The 19389-nt window shown below is 34.9% G+C and overlaps 1 protein-coding gene across 2 annotated transcripts in view; it reads left to right on the top strand.

The window, feature by feature from the left end:
* ADGRB3 (adhesion G protein-coupled receptor B3) overlaps nucleotides 1-17054 on the top strand; it is a 659277-nt gene extending 642223 nt beyond the window's left edge. The window contains exons 30-32 of one of the 2 annotated variants that reach the window (XM_006926408.1): nucleotides 798-833; nucleotides 10629-10733; nucleotides 16249-17054. In XM_006926408.1, the coding sequence (XP_006926470.1) occupies nucleotides 798-833; nucleotides 10629-10733; nucleotides 16249-16437 (330 nt within the window). In that variant the 3' untranslated portion in view covers nucleotides 16438-17054. The remainder of the gene's footprint in view (nucleotides 1-797; nucleotides 834-10628; nucleotides 10734-16248) is intronic. The other variant, XM_006926409.2, reaches the window with a different exon arrangement.
* The last annotated feature ends 2335 nt before the right edge of the window (nucleotides 17055-19389 follow it).

Raw genomic sequence — 19389 nt, 5'->3', positions numbered from 1 at the left:
ATTTATCAGTCATCTCCTTCTATACCTAATCATTCTAAGAATCAAATGACTTCTTAGAGCAGATGCTAAAGAATACCTTTTCTACACTAATGAAATATCAAATTAATTTCATTTTAATTATGTTTATTGACTTTCTCAAGCCCACTACCTAATTATTTTATAATGGATGTTTATACTAGATTTAGGAACTGTTTAACAGAGCCAGGGCTATAGAGGAGCTCTGTGAGATATTTATGTCAGTGTTTTGCTAAAATAGGATAAATACTTCAGTTCCTAAGGAAGGGCTAGCAATTAGAAGGACTTTCCTGTCATGGAGGAGTATCAAAAACCAAGAAATTTGTTGGTGAGACTTATAGAGAACTTTGAAACTTAGAGAGCCAGATACAATTTGGTAGAAATGAAGGCTAGAGGTTGGTTGGGGTGGGGAGTCTTGAGATGGCTAGATATTTTCTGCACAGCTTTTAATCTGTTGTGTCCATAAAGGAGTTTTGCTATAGTAGGCCTAAAATCTCCTTCAATATTGAAGTTTTTGTGTGAATTTCTACAGAAAAATATCTCCTTACTAAAAAATTAGAGTTAAGACATCAAGGTGAGAAATATGCTACGTTTTTATATTCTTCAATTTTAAAGGAAGTTCAAAAAGAATATAGAATAGTTTGAAATCGTAAAAATGTTTATTTATTCTTACATGAAGAAAATATACAAAGCAGGAATATTTTATTGAAAATAACGATTTTCATCTTAATTCAATAACTAACACAACTTTACTGGTTTTTCTTTTTTAAAAAAAATAACAGAGAAGAAAATCACGATATTCAGACCTTGACTTTGAGGTAAGTTTCTAAGATTTCTTTTTATAATTTTAATTACTTGAATTCAAAATTGATATATAATTAAACATTACTCTGTGCAGCTATGTAGGGGTTCTATTTTCTATTTAAATGAGAAGTCAAACATTTTTAATTAAAATCTATACTGTATTAGTTGTAGAAAAAATTGTTTAAGTTCTAAGTGTTTTAAATATATGCTGAGATTTTCCAGACGAGTAAGGAATCCATTTTATAGATGTTAAGGTAAGTGGACAATTTATGGTGAGGGTTGAACTTGGTCAATTCAGTTTGTTGGGAAATGAGAATGTCGGTTTCTTGATTTTTCATATTTAAAACAATTATATTTGTTTTATTTCAATGACTACCTGAAGAGAGCCTGTGAGGATGTTTTAGCTGATTAGCTAGGCTTTCTCTGGGACTTACTTGCCTTACGTGCTGATTCCTGTTTAGGTTCTGCGGTACATTGCGGGTTTTTTTTTTCCAGTAGTAAGTATTGGTTCAATGTGCTCCTGTGTTTAGTAAATGCTTTTTCACAGATATAAACAAGATGAAGATGTTCATTTTCCAATTTACAATTTATATTGATGCTGTAATATCGGTGCTAGAAATTACTGAAATCATAGCATTTGAGCAGCTTATGCTGAGCACAAAATTAATGATGTTTAAGCGTCACATAAAGTGCACTTATGCATCTCGATAATTGGATATGATTCATAGTCTGCTGACATAATTGGATATAATACATTATAAATTTCTCCAGTATATTTGTACTATTGTGATACTTACATAGAACCCAATACTCTTAACTGATATTCCTAAAATTATGGAAGCCTCCTAGAACATGGAAACTCATAATTCAGTCATTTCATTTATGTAAATGAGTATTGTACCTCAGTAATGTACATCAGGCATCAAAAGTGAGACTTGTTGTTTTTTTTTTTAATACAATGGAGAATAAGCTCTGGTTTTACTTTGAACAGAGTCTAAGAAAAATTGGTCTTGTTCAGTAATATTTTAGTAGTATTTGTACAGGATACAAAGCAATGATAAAGAATTTAGCCTCCATGATAGGGTGGCAATTAGCACTGATGCTGCTCAATTGTAGCAACCTGGCATGGGATAAATATTTTATTCTAAGTTTTCAAGGCACAAGTATTAAAAGAATATATTCAGCAATATTCACTTTTAGGTTCTTTTGTGCTTTTTAAGGGACAGATATTTTAGTGTTTTTTTTTTTTCTATTCTTCGGGTAGCCAAAGATAGAGCATTATACTGTGTATATATTTGTCCTGAAAGTAATAAGTTGTTAGGTTAGTACAAAGGCAAGGAGGTGGGAATTAACTCACTAGACATCAGTGATAAAATATAGTAAAAACCTAGCCTCAGTGCAGCCAGCCAAAGTTATGTAATCTCCAGCACTGAAAAGAAATCTAATCATACTATGTCATCTGGAGCATTAGAAAAACTTTTTTTTTTCATATATTCTAGAGCAGCTGATAGCAAATTCTTTAGGTTGATACTTTTTCCTGTGCTTAGTATTCTAACATATAACCATAGTATTTTCAAAACATTTGCTGATGTTGTAACATTAACCACCTTGGATATTTTCTTTAGCTTTTTAATTGCTATAGTTATTGCAGGATTGCTATAGGCATCAAACTATGGGGAAAAATAATTTTGAGATATTGCTTTTTCTTTACAAACCATTTAGTACTATTCCCCTTAGTCAATCTGCAACTATAGTTCTGTGGCAGATATCTCATAAATTGTATTCAGGAAAATTGCCAGATTTAAATGATGGATTTTAATACAATCTATTTGTACTTTCTGGATGGTCCTTGGAAAAGAGTTCAAGTTGTCACCTTTTAATTCAGGCTGCATAAATTTGTTTATGTCAAGCTTTCCGACAGCCCCTCCCTACAAGCTTTACCACACAATGACCAATTTAAGCATTTTGCCACTGACAGACTTTGCCTACTGAACACTTGAAAGCATTTTCCCTTCAGGCCTCACACATTCCCCAGAGTCTGTACATGATAATATTCTCTCAACTCATATATCCATAAAACTTTGTGGCTAGTAAGTGTTATACCTGGAGAAAGGCCCCTTCATGTAGAAATTCAAAGACAACCTTGAATTTCTAAAATCAGCAGAGCAAAGTGATGACTAGTCATAAAATGGTGACATACTGATCCTTGCTTTCCTAGAAAGCAGGGATAGTCCTAGTCCTGTATTCCCAGCTCCAAGCAGAGATCTGGGATACAGTAAGCCTTCAATAAGTTGCTATTGAATGAAAAAAAAATTTAAATCCAATTTGCTCTAACGTTATCAAACACTGGATCTAAAATGAGGCAGATACCAGTATAGAAAATGGGCAGCTATGGAGATAGCCATATTATGTTACCAAAACCAAATTTGGTGTGCCAGAAAAGGCCAATACTCAAAACATCTGAGTTTAGAGTAAGGAAAAGTTTATTGATCGAGAAGGAGCCCACAGAAGAGATATGATACTTAATGGTACCTTAAATCCATCTTGATGGCTGCACTAGGTTAAGTTTTTTGGGGTTTTTTTGGTTTTTTTATGGGGTTAGGGGAAATAGGAATGCAGCAGTGCTGGTAGGGCACGTTTTTATTGGAAGAGCTTTGAACTGGGCCATTTATAGTAAAGAGATATTAACACCAGATCTTCCTGAATAGTGGACCCTTTGCTTCTGAAAGGGTTCCAGTGTTCAAGTTCAGATCATGTCTTATCCCTTTGTGTGTAGGGGGAGGGCACGACTTTGGTTCCAGGTACAGCTGGAAGTCAAAGTTCTGTTTTGCACATGCTTCCCTCAGCATGACTTGCAGTTTTGGTCTGTTGTCTCTGAGAAGCAACACAGTATTTCATGAAACAGGATAGTACCATTCTGAGCTGGTTCTGCAGATACAGTTGGTCTTCAAAGATATCCACATTATGTATGACTCAAAGGGGTGAATGGCAGGTAGAAATTCTAGGAGGAGGAAAAGGCATGAAGGTTGGTTTAGGTATGACATGCTCAAGAAGTAAGTTGAACTTCACTGAAGCATGGATCTATGGAAGAACCCAATAGAGGAAGTAGTTTAGAAACCATATAGTGAAGAGCTTGTACCCCAGGTGAAGAAATTTTACCTAATTTGTTACGAAGAGCTGCTAAGACTTTTCTGAGTTTCGTTTTTAAAGGAGGAATGATTTGCTCTGATCTGGGCTTTAGAAAGGTGAAAATGGCAGTAATGAGAGATTGAATTTGAAGTAGGGTGAATGTGGAAGTCAAAATACAAATTAGAAAGTGACTAGTTCAGGGAAGAAGTAATGAGGGCCCACCTCCTGCAAATGGTAGGAAAAGAAGGGGACGAAGATCTGTGGAATTTGATCCTTAACTAAACACAAGGTAGAAGGGTAGGAGAGAGGAAAAAAGATGACTCTGCAAGTCTGAGCTTGGGTTTCTACAGATACCATTAATAGATTCAGAAGAATCACAGAGACATCTAGTTAGGACGAGCTGCATTTTAATACTTAAGGGAGTAAGATACCTAATATGTTTTATCAGAAATATTAGGCAGGTAGTTTAAATTTAGTCTAGGTTGAGGATAAACCTCAAAGAAATTTTAGGAGTGCAATTATAAACATTCTTTCTGAAACTGTAGTAGACATCTATTTCATGTTAAAAATATATGGATAGAGAAATTTTTTATCTTTTCTTCCAAAAATATGGAGGAAAACCTTGTCACATTGTTCCATGGGGACCATGTAGCCTCTTACAAACATCTTAGCATGTTCCTCCGATGTTCCTAATGAGCCCCACACATCTATTAAACCCTTTTTCTTCTCAAACCGAGAAGTGATAGTGGGCAGAGAGCACAATAAGACGTAGACTCACGATATTCATGTCTTACCTTTGTGGGGACTTGAGTTTTTACTGAAAATTTTGGGGAAATGTAGCCAAGTAAGATAAAACGTGATTTTGTATTAATTGTATTTCACTATGAACACAGCTAAACTATCACACAGAAGACAGATTTTTATATTAATTTCTAAATACAAAGCATACAATTTCTAAGAAATATCTTGTTCATATTAGGCCCCTTCCTGCTTTGTCACCAACCCCAAGCAAGAAGTGCACTCTATTAGTGCACTTTGGGAGAAAAAGTTTGAGCAATTCATTCCTATGCTACATCCATTTCTTCTATATTACTAAATTTATACTGCTGCAAAGCTATTTCTTTGTAGCCAAGTATACTTGAATGACAGTGACTATATATATATGTATGTATATATGTATATATATTATTGGTATTACTTATTTGACTCTTTCTGTATACAAATATACACACACACACACATATATATATGTATATGTACGTATATATATATACGTATATATACGTATATACGTATATATATACACGTACGTATATATACATATATATATATATGTTCCTTAATCAGTTTTTCAGACCTTTTGTCTAGTTTCTTTTAAACCCTGGGTACTACATCCAAATAGAAACATTCGAAACATAAATGATACTATAAAGTCATGCAGTTCAAACTGCAGGTTCTGTCTCATGGGACTCTGGCCAAGGAAAGGTCCATAAAATATTCCCTTCCCACAAAACAGCTTTAAAAATCAGGCTTAATTTCTATAGTGTGTATTGCTTGCTTTCTTAACATGAGTTTTGACATTCATTTCAGACTATCATTCAACAACCCACTCTGGATCATATGAAAAGTGGTAAAAAAGAAAAATAACCATAGTTTAGACTAGTTAATATGGACAATGGCAGTATAGGTGTATAAACTTCTAAGTCTGGAAAAGGTAATTCAGAAAGTGGTTTCAATTCCTATCAGCAAATGGTAGGCCCCATAATTTAAAATTTATAGTCGGGAGATTTTCCAAATTTTTCTATGCCTGGTAATGCCTATCTTATCTAACTCAAACTTAAATTCCAACCCTCTGATTCACATTTCTAAATTTAAAAGAGAAAATCTCCAAGCTGCTTGTATCAAACCTACTCAGAGGCCCTTTATAAGCCACCAATATGGAAAATAAGGGAGCAGGATTTCTGCCTGGAGCCAGTAAAACTAGCCTTCCAGTGAGAGACCTCTTGAATGGGTGAGAAGGCAAGATTTATGATGACCTTCCATGCTGCAGCCTTCTTCCCTGACCTATGTATTTATGCCATTTCATTCATTTAATTTTTTCCACACACATTCATCCAGCACCTGCTGAATGCCAAGCACTTGTGCTAGGTGTTAGGGATACAAAGACACTGCCCAGGAGGTGTTTGGAGAAAAGATATGGAGACCAGCCTTTCGAAAGATACATGCAGTACTACGGAGAGTTGCAGGATGATCAATATCCAAAGTTACAAAAGGCACCTAACCCACCCTAGCTTTTTTCATCTCCTTTTCCATCCGAATAGGCATAATGACAAACTTGAATAGTCTAGAGGAGGATGCTCCCTGAATCTGTGGGCTACATCTAAAGTAGCAGCATGCAAAGAGAACTGACTTTGGATTCAGAATGAATTCCAGTTCTCTCGCCACTTATGTGAGGCTGGGAGCTTTGTTTAGCCTCTTGAGCTTCAGTCTCCTAACCAGTAAAGTGAGAAAATGACTACTACCTCCCAGTGTCTTTGTGAGGATTAAGAAAGATAATAATGGCTACCATTTCTTAAGTGGCTCCTATCTGTGTGCTCTACTGATAAGTGATTTATATCCCTTGTTAAATCTTTAAAACAACCCTGCAAGGTTATTCTGACTACTGAAACTGAGGCTAAATGGTGATGAGATTTTTGTGCCTCAGACTACACAACTTGAAAGTGATGGAACTGAGATCTAAAGCGAAGTTTGTCCACACCTAGAGCTGTTAGACCTGACATGTCCCAAGAATTTAATCTAGGAGATAGCTTGGGACATAGTAGGTGCTCAAGACCTACAGATTGCTTACATCCTAATTTTCCTTCAAATAACAAATTCCATGAAAGTGCTTTACAATTTATCACTTTTACTCTAATATGAACAATTAAAAGGCTGCAAAGACCACCTCTTTTGAGTTACAAAGATATAAAATGAAACATAGAGTCCTATGAAATAAGCTACTCACGAGACAGTGTTTTTGTGTAGTTAGGTAGGTTGCTGGTACCCTTCAGGATGCAAATTGATAAACAGCTTCAAAAAATGTTGAATGATGATAATCTGAATGGAAGAGAACATTATCAAGGCCGTACCTTTTTTGCAAAAGATGCCTATAATATTTGACAGATATTATAACTAAAGGAACCTGAATTTTATATATACTGTCAATTAGAATTTAAATAGAAAATCCATATGGATTACAGTTTTATCATCTTTACAAAGTTTTATAAAACTGAGTTCTAAATTGAGTTTTTCATAGAAGTCAGTTTCTTTGGGACACAGGATGTTTAACGAAAGAAAGGGGTAAACAGATCAACCCTAAGGTCAATAAAAATTTTTAAAAATAGCCATTAAAATGGACCATAAAGTTTATAAGCATGAAAACTTCTAATTAGATGGTTAAAACTATCAAAAGCATGAGTGCTGCAAATAAATAATTAGTCAGACAAATAGATAAGGTGAAATCACAGCTAAGTTTTTATCCCCAAATATTGCTGGGTTAGAAAATCTTCAGTATTTGTTGTGATGCTGGCTTCCTTGTCATTGGAACCTTCCCCACTAAAAAAGTTGTAAGAGGTTGTGAATAAGAAAGAATCAAGCCTGGAAAATCAAACCAAGCCCTTGACAGATAACATGAGCTTTTGATTGGCAGCTCCAATGTGGTACTTCCGTCAGAACCACCAGGCCATCATTGCTGTGGTGACTTCTGGCTGTGCCGAGGTAGGAATTTCAAATTAGAATGATTATCTGGCATGAGGATATATTTGCAATTCATGTTTTTAGGTAAGAAAGGTCCTAGATTTCATAGGGTCTTTGAGCTTTATTATTCAGAGTAACGTTCATGAACCCATGTAGAATTTTGTAAAATGCTTTCTGGTCATATAACACTGGTGTCTACCACATGTATTTCTGAATATGCCCTAGCAATGCATCTTCTCAAAATAAAATCCACTCAGTTCAGGCACTGCTCAATCAGAATCTGATTATAAAACTCCAATCAATGTAGCCTCAATTCTGTAAGCTATGTGACACTTTGATTCATTAAACATACTTTATCCAATAGAGGTATTTGGTTCCAAGAGATAGCGAGTGTGTGACTAACAAGGGAGAACTTTATTGGAAGGATATGAAGAAAATGCATCTCTCAGACAGGCGATGGTAGGGACCTTGATGGACATTTTTAACAATATAGGAAGGTATAATTTCCCCAATGCAAAGTCAGGATCTACTCATGAGATGAAAGATAAAAGGACACTGCACAGACAAAATCATCGCACGCCTACCTTAAAATGAGGAAGTTGTGCCAATAATATCGACTATTTTAGAAGATAGTGAGTTCCTATCTTTAGAAAGGAATGATCTCATTGAGGAAGGGGGATTCGGGCATAAGACCACCAGAAATTCTGACTTTTAGAAAATGGAAGAACAGAAAAGATGCAGAGATAACTGACAAGAATTTCCAACTTAAAAATGAATATGTAAAAATGTAGGAATCTGCTTTACTTGGATTTCTCTTAGCAAATTCTCCTATTAGCTTACTGTTGTAATGATACCATTTGTTTTCCTTATCACAGTTCTAATTTAACATGTATCTGAGTTATTACATGATTAATGTCTGTGTCCTCCATTGTACCTCAAGCTATGAAAGGACAGGAACTCAACCAGATTTGTTACTCCAGAATTTAGCACAATATGTGGTGCTCATGAATATGTATTAACTGACAGAATGAAATATCTTTAGAGAAATGTTACTAGTATGACATCACCCCTACTGCACCCTAGCAGAAAATAACTATGTAGGAAGATTCATTATCATGAAAAATACTATTTGTAAGTTAGAGCCAGAGTCAATATTCTGATGACTAAAGTTTTTTTTTTTTTTTTAAGATATTCCTTGTCACACAAATCCATATTTTATTTTAATCAGTGTTTTAGGACCTGTTACTGCATGGGAATATCTGCCTCCCTAAGGATAGAATGTGCTGTTTGCCAGCTACATAGTCCTCAAAATCCCTCCACCGAGTTGCTTATGCAAATCCTCCCTCATAAATCTCTATCAACCATACCATCACTAGTCAATTATGTTTGCCTGGTGTTTCCCTGAAAATTCTGCAAAGCTGTTTCCTGTACTCTCCCAAAAACTGATGGGAAGTTAATCGCTCTATAATTGCTCACTGTTTCATGTCCCCATCACGAGTAATATTGCCATGTTCTCATCCTAAACCACTGATTCATCACTAGCCAATTGCTAGATAGAGCTAAGAGGAGCAAAGACGAAAATCTGGTTCCAGCAAGACTTAAAATGAATTCAGAATTCTCTCATATAAATTAGCTAAACAAAGTATTGTCTAAAGATTCCTTAAATATAAGAAATTAAAATTGACATGAAAGAGAATAAGGCTTTTAAAAATATGTTAAAGATTCAGTTTGCATTTACCTTTTGCCTTTTTTTCCTCAAAGAGATAAAGTGTACTCCACAAGTGTCTTTTTAAAAGAAAATTGGGCATTATAAATCTCTCCCCCACCTCCAAAGATATAATTCTTTTTTCAAAAAAAAGCTTTACTTTTGAAAATATTTGGAAATTGAAACAATAGACCAAATGTTCAAATCATTGCATAGACATGAATGTAATATACCTATACAATTCACATGAGCAAATGAAGTAAATTATGAAACATGCTTAAAAATACTATAAAATCATACATAAATATGAAGGCACGAATACTATACTTTTAACTTTAACTTGTAAAAATCAGAATTGAGGGAGATAATTTCCCCTTTAATATAACATTTGTAAATACAGGAGATTTATCTTACTCTTCTTTGTGCTCTTTTAAATGCTCTGTATAGAAAAAGATTCAGCTCATATTACTTCCCCCCAAGGTTATTTTTATTTATGACTCTTGAGTTACGATGAAGTTGGGAGAAAAGACAATAACTAGGGATAGAGAGTTTTAATATATTTGTATCTGGGATCTTAAAAGCTCATCAGCTACACAATTTATGCTCTGAATCCTAATTGTTAAGATTCTGTACCATCTCATGAACAAACCTACGAAACCTATGGGTCAGATTTTCTTTCTGCAAAGCTCAATCAGTATTCACATGGAAAGTATAAGATTTTAGATCTTATATATATTTCAGACACTTCAGTGCTTTGAGTCAGTGTTAAATGACAGGGCCTGGGATTTTGTTCCCCCTCTAGTACAGTCAGCTAGGATTTTAGTGTTTATAGAAATAAATCATAAAAAAGTAATATTTCCCATGACAAACATTGAGAGACTCGGGTGCTTTACAAGTCCAAAATTTTAAACATTTTATATTGTAACAATTTTTGTAAAATATTTTTAACTCTAAATTATGAAAATCTTAACACAGGAATGACTGCCACATTTTAAATGCACCCACAAGAGAAAACTTTTTTAGCAATCTTACAAGTGAAAGAAAGTCAATTCTTCAGATTCAGGAAGTGCTGACTACAAGACAAGAATTTGATGTAACTTATTTGCATTTGTGGCATCTTTTGAGACCGCCTGGTTCCTGCCGAACTCAATTTCCCTAATTATAAAGCAAAAATATTAAATTTTTTAATGCATAAATCAAATAAGAAATGAGAGCTATCTTTTTTTTTTTTTTTTTGCAGAAGGTCATGCATACAAGGAAGAGGCATATGGAACTATTTCAGGAACTAAATCAGAAATTTCAAACTTTGGACAGATTTCGGGATATACCAAATACAAGCAGTATGGTAAGTATGTTTTGTTTCATCAGTGCTTGATGCCATGCTAATGGTGTGTCATGTCAGCTATTATCCCTGCCCTCCAGGAGGTCCTAATTGTCTTGAGAACACAAGAGTGAAATATGCAGAAAAATAACCCCCCAAAATGTACTTTGGAATGTGCTAAGAGGCACATTAGGAATGATAGAATCTTTAAGCATTTTATTCATATTTCAGATGGTCTCATTTATAAGCTTTAATTGGAATTAGTTATAGATCACAAATGTATTGGCTTCACATGGCCCTTTTACTATCAGAGTTAATTCAAATATACAAATAACTAATTTTTTCCATTTTCTTTGAACTCCTGGCATTTTAAGGTTATAAAATGTAATTATAAATATATGAAGCTCAATATATTTAGTTGTCACCTGAAACCAGAGTGGTAGGTTTTGTCTCCAGGAGATTCACATCAACACTCGGGGGCTTTGATTGTTGATTATGAGCATTCTCTTCTCATTCGTTCACACTACTAGAGTCCTAGCATGTGACTGCATCAAAATAAAATGATATTTTGCAGGTTCTATGTGCGTGGCGCAGCAGGGCTCCAGAGAAGGCTACGTAATTAGTTGTGCAAGTACAAGACCAGGAGTCTAAAAATCAGTATACTAGTAGAAAGGTCAGCCAAGTTACCAGCTCAGGTTTCTAAAGCTCAATTTTCTTCCAAACTGAGCATAGAAAACAATTAAAATTAATATATGCTTCCTTTATAACTCAAAACATTTTCCAAAGTGGGTAAGAAGCTGAGACTCTGCTGTAAGAGGAAAGGCCGGGACTGCCACCTAATACCACTCTTCACTCAAAATGGTGCTTTTTATTTGCCTCACATCTTTGCAGTCCTTGGATGTACTGCTTCCTGCTCCCAACAGCTGGGTTTCTGATATATAACATAGCACAGTGTGTTTGATTGCCTTCTAACTCTGGTTGTTCTGTTATGCGTGTTATGAGTCTTAGTCCTGGCTTCCTAGTTAGTAACATTAGCTGATCAAGAGCAAGAATGTATATATCTTTGTTTTCCTTGTATTCCTCTCAATACTTAGTACAGTGCTGGTCATGGTTATCGGTAAATGGCTGTCTTGATTTACACGAATCCTGCATAGCAGGAATCTTGTTTAATGTGTGATCATCAACACAATGCCAGGCATACAGAAGACACTTATATGTAGTGAGTGGTTCTTTCTCATCTACTTCTCCAAATACTAAGTTGTCGATTTTTAGTTAGCGGCAAATGAGAATTGCACCATTGAAATTAGACCTAAACATAGTAGCTACTCATTTTGGAATATTGAGAGCTAGCACTGAAATTGAAGACACTTTATTTGTTTAAAACAAAAGGGTTATGTTTACAAGTCTGAAAGGGTTATGCAACAGTCACAGCTGGCTGACTGCTATAATATGATTGTAATTTCCCCTTGTTGTATGGTCTGGCTATTAAATCATTAATGGCACAAATATCTGTAGTTCAGTTTCCTGACAACCAAAATAGTCTACTAATTACACCACATTTCTGTAGCAGCATATCTTTTCTAGAAAAGATTTATAAATATTTATCATTTTAGAGGTTAGAGAGGATAGTAGGGAGGATAGAGTTGTCATTGCTGCTTGACTATTGTCTTAAATATCTGAGAACAGAAAAGAGTTTCTTATTCAGTTTTGATTAATAAAGAACATGTGAGTCCATTATCTTTAATTCAGTCATATAATTCGTAGTGGCATATTGCTAATGAAAAATTGTATAATTGGGTAGAGAAAGATTTTCAAAACAAATCTTAATAGTCTTTTTCCTTTGTTTGGCTACTAACTCATAAAACCAGCCTAGCAGTGCAAAATGATGATAATTACGTAGAATTTTGGGAATCAAAGGCAAACCAGAAGACCATTTAGTCAATTTCCCTGCTTTCCAGGCAGAACATTTAATTCACACTACAAAGAAAAGATGTTGTTAAAAGAACTCTTTTACTTTGGGTTTGTCTCATAAACCAGTCTCTATCAAGATCTCTTTCCCCTAAGGAGCTTCTCCAAATTTTTGCTTTAGAATGTAGAATAAACACATTCTTTTTCACATTGTCCCCAATACTGGTAGGTTGGAAGAAGGGTGGGAGGGAAGAAAAAAGGGAAGGAAGAAAAGAAAAAAGGATCGATAGATGAAAGGAGTGGCAGAGGGACAAGTGACAACCAGCCTGCCCTGGACCTCTGAGCTATGAGCCAAGCTCCGGCAGCCCTGCTGTGTCATCAGTGGCTCTGAAATCTCAGGTTCAGCTAACATTCTTGTTTATACAGCCAAAGATCAAATTAGCATTTTTGGAAGTTTCACATAGATTGGCTTATATTAAATTTATAATCAATTAGGCCTTTATCACACAGGCTTCAGTTTAACTACATCTTCTCCCTTCTGTACTTAAGCTCAAAAAACAGCTGCATAAATTCAGGAACTTATACTAACTCTGAATCTTTTCAGACTCAGGCCTGCATTGAAGCCTGTCCTGGCCCCTATAGCTCTTACTGTCAAATTCAGTGATCTCTTTAGGCTATTGGACAGTTTATCATTTATTCACTTGAACCATTGAAAATGTTATACCTCTCCATATGGGAATCTGTAGGCTCTCCCCTCTTGTCACACCCAACCACATAGGAAGATCAGTAGCTTGTGGGCACTATCTCCTGACTACCAGCCATCCTCACTGCCTGCAGATCCTGTCCCACTCTGATTGCTGGGTGTAGTTCTTACCCCTAAAGCAGCATGGGGTCTCTCACCTAAAGAGTGTTCACACATCTGTAAATGAGGATGAGAACCACAGTTCAGTGGGGAATGCCATAGGATGCCAGAGGAGATGAATAAGAAAGCCAACCTTATTAATTTATTACCCACTAATAGAACCTCACAGAAATTCAATCAGTCATGTACTGGCACTAATACTCTTTGAAATTAGAACTAGATATTCTGACAAAGTTTAAAATTGGCCATTTCAGTTTCTGTATCCATGAAGCTTGATTTTCAAAATACAAAAGGAAAATGACACTTGTTCTAAACAGAATGGAACCCCTATTTTCAAAGCAAATGAACACTTTACATATCAAGAATCCTTTTAGTTTTGTAGTAATCGAACTTTCTGTCAAACTAGTCTCAAAGATCCTTTAGACACAGCCCTTGTCTAAGATGAGTAAATAATCCACTCTATGGCTTAATTCAGCACAGTTCACACTGGTGAACATTTCACTTGATGATTAATCATTCAGGTCACTGTAGTGCCCCCAAATATTTAACCATTCCCCATTGTCTACAAAATAAATTCCAAATTTAGTGGCCTGGCATATAGCACACCCTCATGATTTGGCTTTTAATTCACCTCTGTTTTTTGTTTGTTTGTTGTTTTTGCTGTTTTTCTCTATTCCAACTAAAATAAATTGGTCACTGTTCTCAAAGTTGTCCCTTCTCCATTGCTCTCTGAATTTTTACTTCTTACATCTGTCCAGCCACTTGACTTCTAACCACACGTTTTCATGGCCAAGCCTATCCTTCTATGCCAGAAGGATGTCACTCTTCTCAGAAAGGTTTATTTGCTATTCACAAAAAGAAGCCATATATCCACCCTCTTCTGAACTTCCACAATACATTTCCTGGATCATAGATATAGACGTATCAATATATTTTATACCTGCATATAAGTATAAACACTTTGAAAATAAGTATGATTACTATATAGTGAGCATTTACTAAATATCAGGTGTTATGTAGGCCCTTCTACTTTTTTTGCGGCCCCACAAAGTAGGTCATGATCTGCGCATTTTGCTAACTCCTTTGGCCCACAGTACAAAGCATACCTCTGTTTTACAAATTTTAAAGTTGAGGTTCAGAGAAATTGAGTAAATTGCTCAAGGTTACATTCATATGAAATGGAGCAACTGGAATTTGGACCTGCATGTATCAGGCTTTAAATCTTACACTGCCCAGTGGACCGTGCCACTTTTTTATATTTGATTTATCACCTTATTCTCCCTAGTGCCTAATATGATGCCGAGCACAGAGCAGCTGATAAATTTTGGTTGAAGGGAGGCAAGGAAGGAGAAAGGGAAGGAAGGTAGGGAGAAAGAAGGGGAGAATTACAAGACTATGAATAGTTCGTGAGACTTTAAGATATTAGACTAAATCAATTAATCTCCTATACATATCCTAAAAGGTGAACTTTTTATTAAATTTTTACTATTAGCTACTTTTTTCCTTGTATATCCTCGTGATTAAAGCTAATGAGTGCTGAAAACATTTAATGTATTGAGGATTTTAACAATTTAATTTCTAGTTATGATGAGTGTTTCTATAGGCTTTCTCTTTTGCTTATCCATACTTAAAGATAATTTTTAATATACTGAGTGGAACCTGGATAATAATTCAAGTGCCCATTTTATGTCTCCCTTAATTGATTATAATTAGTTAAAAGCCAGAATTTGTGATGGGGAGAGGGTAAGGGACACACTTAACAACTATAGTATTTCAGTTTAATTTTTTTCTAAGGAGCTTTTAGTCATGATTTCCTTCTTATTCTTTGATGTTATTCCGCTTAGTCTATCCCATTCAAATTCCCTCATTTTACAGAAATCTTTAAACAACATATATTTAAAATAAAGTGGGTTCACTGCTAAATTTTAGCAAAATATCAGTCTATAGAAACCTCAAATGATGTCTGTTCATATTTATTGAGCACCTACAACATGGACATTCTGGGAGAACTTATAATTAGACCTTAAATCTTAGGAAATAGGAGGCTATATACTGTGAAACATAAGAAGGAAGGTGGCTGGTAGACTTTTTTCTTAAAAATCCTTATATTGCCAGATATATTTTCTAAAAAGCTGTGCTCTTTGAAAGGAAGAATGATTTTTACAAAATTGGTGTGTCACCCAACTATATAGAAAATTGTGGAGAATGCATAGAAGGAAAAAAATGATTATACAAAAAGAACATAGCAGCATTTTAATATTCTAAAAAGGATAATTTCTTGATGAAAAATTAAGCAAAAATCGTGATTGAAAAAATTCAGTTTTATGAATATGTCCAGTTTGAGTAACTTTTTATTACATAACATGCCCCATTACAGATCCTCAAATTTTACTCATCCCACCAGAGATTCTAGCAAACACCTTAAATTTCTACATTTAATCTTAGCAGTAACTTAGTGCTCTTTCCTACCTAAACATACAGCCATACTAACATTTCACAAGATGCCGAAAACAAATCATCATCTACTTTGCCTTCCATAATATTGTTTTCTTCCTTTGACTACTGGAAACTTAGAGAAGGTGTTCATCAGTTTATTCAATGAAAGAAAACTGAAATCAAAACCATTTCCTGCAGCTGGCCACAATTTCATCTCATCTCTGAATCACATAAACTGGATTAAGGTTACAAACATGCTCTCTTCTGGAAACTTCAACAAGCAGCAATCCTAGTCATCAAATCAATGACTCTCTTTCCCTCTCTCCTTAACAGGAAAACCCAGCACCAAACAAGAATCCGTGGGACACTTTCAAAAACCCCAGTGAATACCAACATTATACCACAATCAATGTCTTAGATACAGAGGCAAAGGATACTTTGGAACTGAGGCCAGCGGAGTGGGAGAAGTGTCTGAATTTGCCTCTGGATGTGCAAGAAGGTGACTTTCAAACAGAAGTTTAACAATCAAAATGGACTGAAATGGAGACAAAATTTATTGCACTGACACTTAAGACTTGGGAAGCCTGACATTTCTATCTGGACAGAGTGACTATCCTATGTCGGGACCTTCATGTGTCAAATGTCAGTGGTGTTTGCGTATGGTAACTTCTCCCTAGTCAGGCTAGTGGAGAGAGGACCAGGTGTACAGTTCTGACCATCCTGTGTTGTAAGTACCCGTGGAATGGATTTGTAAGGTAATCTTTATAGATAAACCTCAAGCAACGATTCATGTTGTAACCGCTTCATATGGTTTAGTTTTCAAAAAACTTCACCATGAAGCACAATGTATATATTTATGCAGTTTTTAAAGTTTATAACAGTCTGTTTGGCCATTACTACACTTTTTACTTTATAATATAAAAGCAAAGTTTTTGTCATTAAATGAATGTTTGTTGAGCTACATTCTTCATTGCTTTAAATGCAATAAAGTAATAATCTCACTTTTATATGAATAATATATTTCACATCTTTATTATTGCAGTTTTCTCTAGAAAGCTCTGAGTAGCTTTCTCTGCTGCAGCTGTGTATAAAATATTTAAAATGTTGTATGGTGTAAATAAACTTTTGTCTACATATCAGTTTTTTAGTGCATTTTATTTTAGATTTGTTGAACGAAAATTTACATATTTATAAACTTCTTTTCCAATACAGATACTGAAAATGTATTCATGGTTTTAATAGTATACCGTTATTACTCCTTTGAGGCTAATGATTTCTCAAATGTAATAGTAGGTTTGTATAGTGCTTCTGTATTTTCTACTCAAATACCCTTTGGAACAATGTACCATGTAAATGGGGCTTGTCAGAAACCTGCTGCCATCATACTCTTACGTAATTATTATGGTTTTTTCTACCTTGTGGCAAAAAGACAACTAGTAGAAAACAGTAAGTTACCATACAAAAAAAATAATACAGGGAAAATGTTTATTATAAGTAATGAAGTTCACTGCATGTTCCGCAAAAGAAACTACTTGTACTACAGTTCTTCATAGCATACAAAAAAAATGAACTTATTCAGGGTTTTAAAAAATCTGTATATTCTCAAGCAGAAAGAGAAGGGGAGTGGATGTATTTGGTAGATGCTTTTGAAAAGTGGGAAGTCTGGGGTGAGCTGACTACAAAACAATCCCTCGTGTCCTCTCTAGTGTCAAAGCCACACCTGTGATGTCACCCACTCCCTCAGAACCACATTAAAGAAAATGCCGTGGGAAGATTTCAGCAATTTCCTCGTCTTTACCATGGATGATGTTATGTTTTTTACTCTGAGGGGAGTAAAGGGAGTGGAGAGGAAATTGAGGTCTTCAAAATTCCTAGAATGTTTATTTGGATTAATTTGTTGTTAAACCTAAGCTGCATGGTCTTCTGTGGTCTGTCAGAAACTCAAGTGAGCTGGCTCCTGCTACCCAGGACCTTGGGGACCCCACCCTGCAGGCCATGAGGCGGAGACAAAGGTGCTTCTACACTCAAGTGCGCCACTAAGCTAGAGCCTTAAAAACCGCCCAGCTCAGGCTGAACTCCTGTCAGATACTTATAATGTTCTCAATGTAAAGATGTTAAGAGTATATTTTTAATCAGATTTTAAAAATAAAAGCAACATCATGATGCAAAAGAGTATAACATAACTAAGACTGATTTTTCAATAAAATAAACTTCATGGTTAATTGTAATATTAAATACCTATTAAATTTATAAGATGACTTTCTAGTGTTATGAATATTTAGTAAATTTCTTCCTCTACATCTAACCTTCTATCATCTATCTATAGATCTTTATCTTTCGATCTGTAGATGTACACATATATGTATGTGTACATATTTACATATGTACACATAAACATGTATAAAAATTCATAATGCTCAGTTCCATCCAGTAATCTGTAGAGTGAATAATAATCATGTATGCAGTTCTCCATTCCAAACTGTCTTGATTAAAAAACCACAATAAGCATGTTTGAAACCATAAAAATCTGTTTAAAAAACAAATTCAATACCACACTAATATTTCTTATAAAACTGTAATATTCACTGCCATAAAACAAGATCTGACATTTTTTCACTTCTATTTTCCTCTAGTTCTAGTAACTCAGTATTAGAGTAATATATGAAAACTAACCAGAAATTGTACACTAAAAAATGTTAACGTAAAATTTTCGATTACTCTAAGAAGGATGCCAAGTTATAGTTGTACTTTTTTTTGTTTTAATCTGTAAGAAAAAAATGCAGGTAAATAAGTATCAAGAATCATAATTTTAAGGAAGCTCTCTTCTAGTCCACTCCTTTAAGTTTTCATTGCACTTATACACACACACCTACTCTACCAAGGGCTGAGTTGTGGCTGTCCCCTCAGAGTCCTGGGCACTTCCCTCTGAGCCTACTGTGCTTATGACCTACCAAGATCTTTGTGCCCTGGATTGCAAGTTTTTCCCCTTCCTCCACTTCCAAATTTTATTTATATTTTAAGATACATCTTATTATTTCACCTTATGAAAGTTTTATATAATTTTCCAAGCTAGAAATAATTTCTCCTGTGAACTCTTATGGCCCTGCTCTGTACCTCTCTTAAGACTTTAAAAATCTTCTCTTGTTATTTATTCACATTTCTGATATCCTCTGGTGGACTGTTAAGTGCCTGGAGGGCAGGATTCGTGTCTGATTGATCCAATTTTGTATCTCTTAAGGGACCTAGCACAATAATGTTCACACAATAAATGTTTGTTGAATTATTTGTGGAATTTTAGTATTGCTTACAGTCATACATTCATATCAAGTCACACACTTAAAAGTGTTTGTTGAGCAACTATTATGTGTTTACTTATATGTTAAGGGACTATAGGGCCTCTGTTTTAGATATCTCAATCTATTTAAAGATATAAACTACATATTTGAAATGAGTAATAAACAGTATTGTTTAAAT

The sequence above is a fragment of the Pteropus alecto genome, unplaced genomic scaffold (genome assembly GCF_000325575.1).
Source record: "Pteropus alecto unplaced genomic scaffold, ASM32557v1 scaffold7, whole genome shotgun sequence".
Classification (NCBI taxonomy): Eukaryota; Metazoa; Chordata; class Mammalia; order Chiroptera; family Pteropodidae; genus Pteropus; species Pteropus alecto.
The sequence above is the reverse complement of the archived record's forward strand: the minus strand, read 5'-3'. Positions and strand labels throughout refer to the sequence as shown.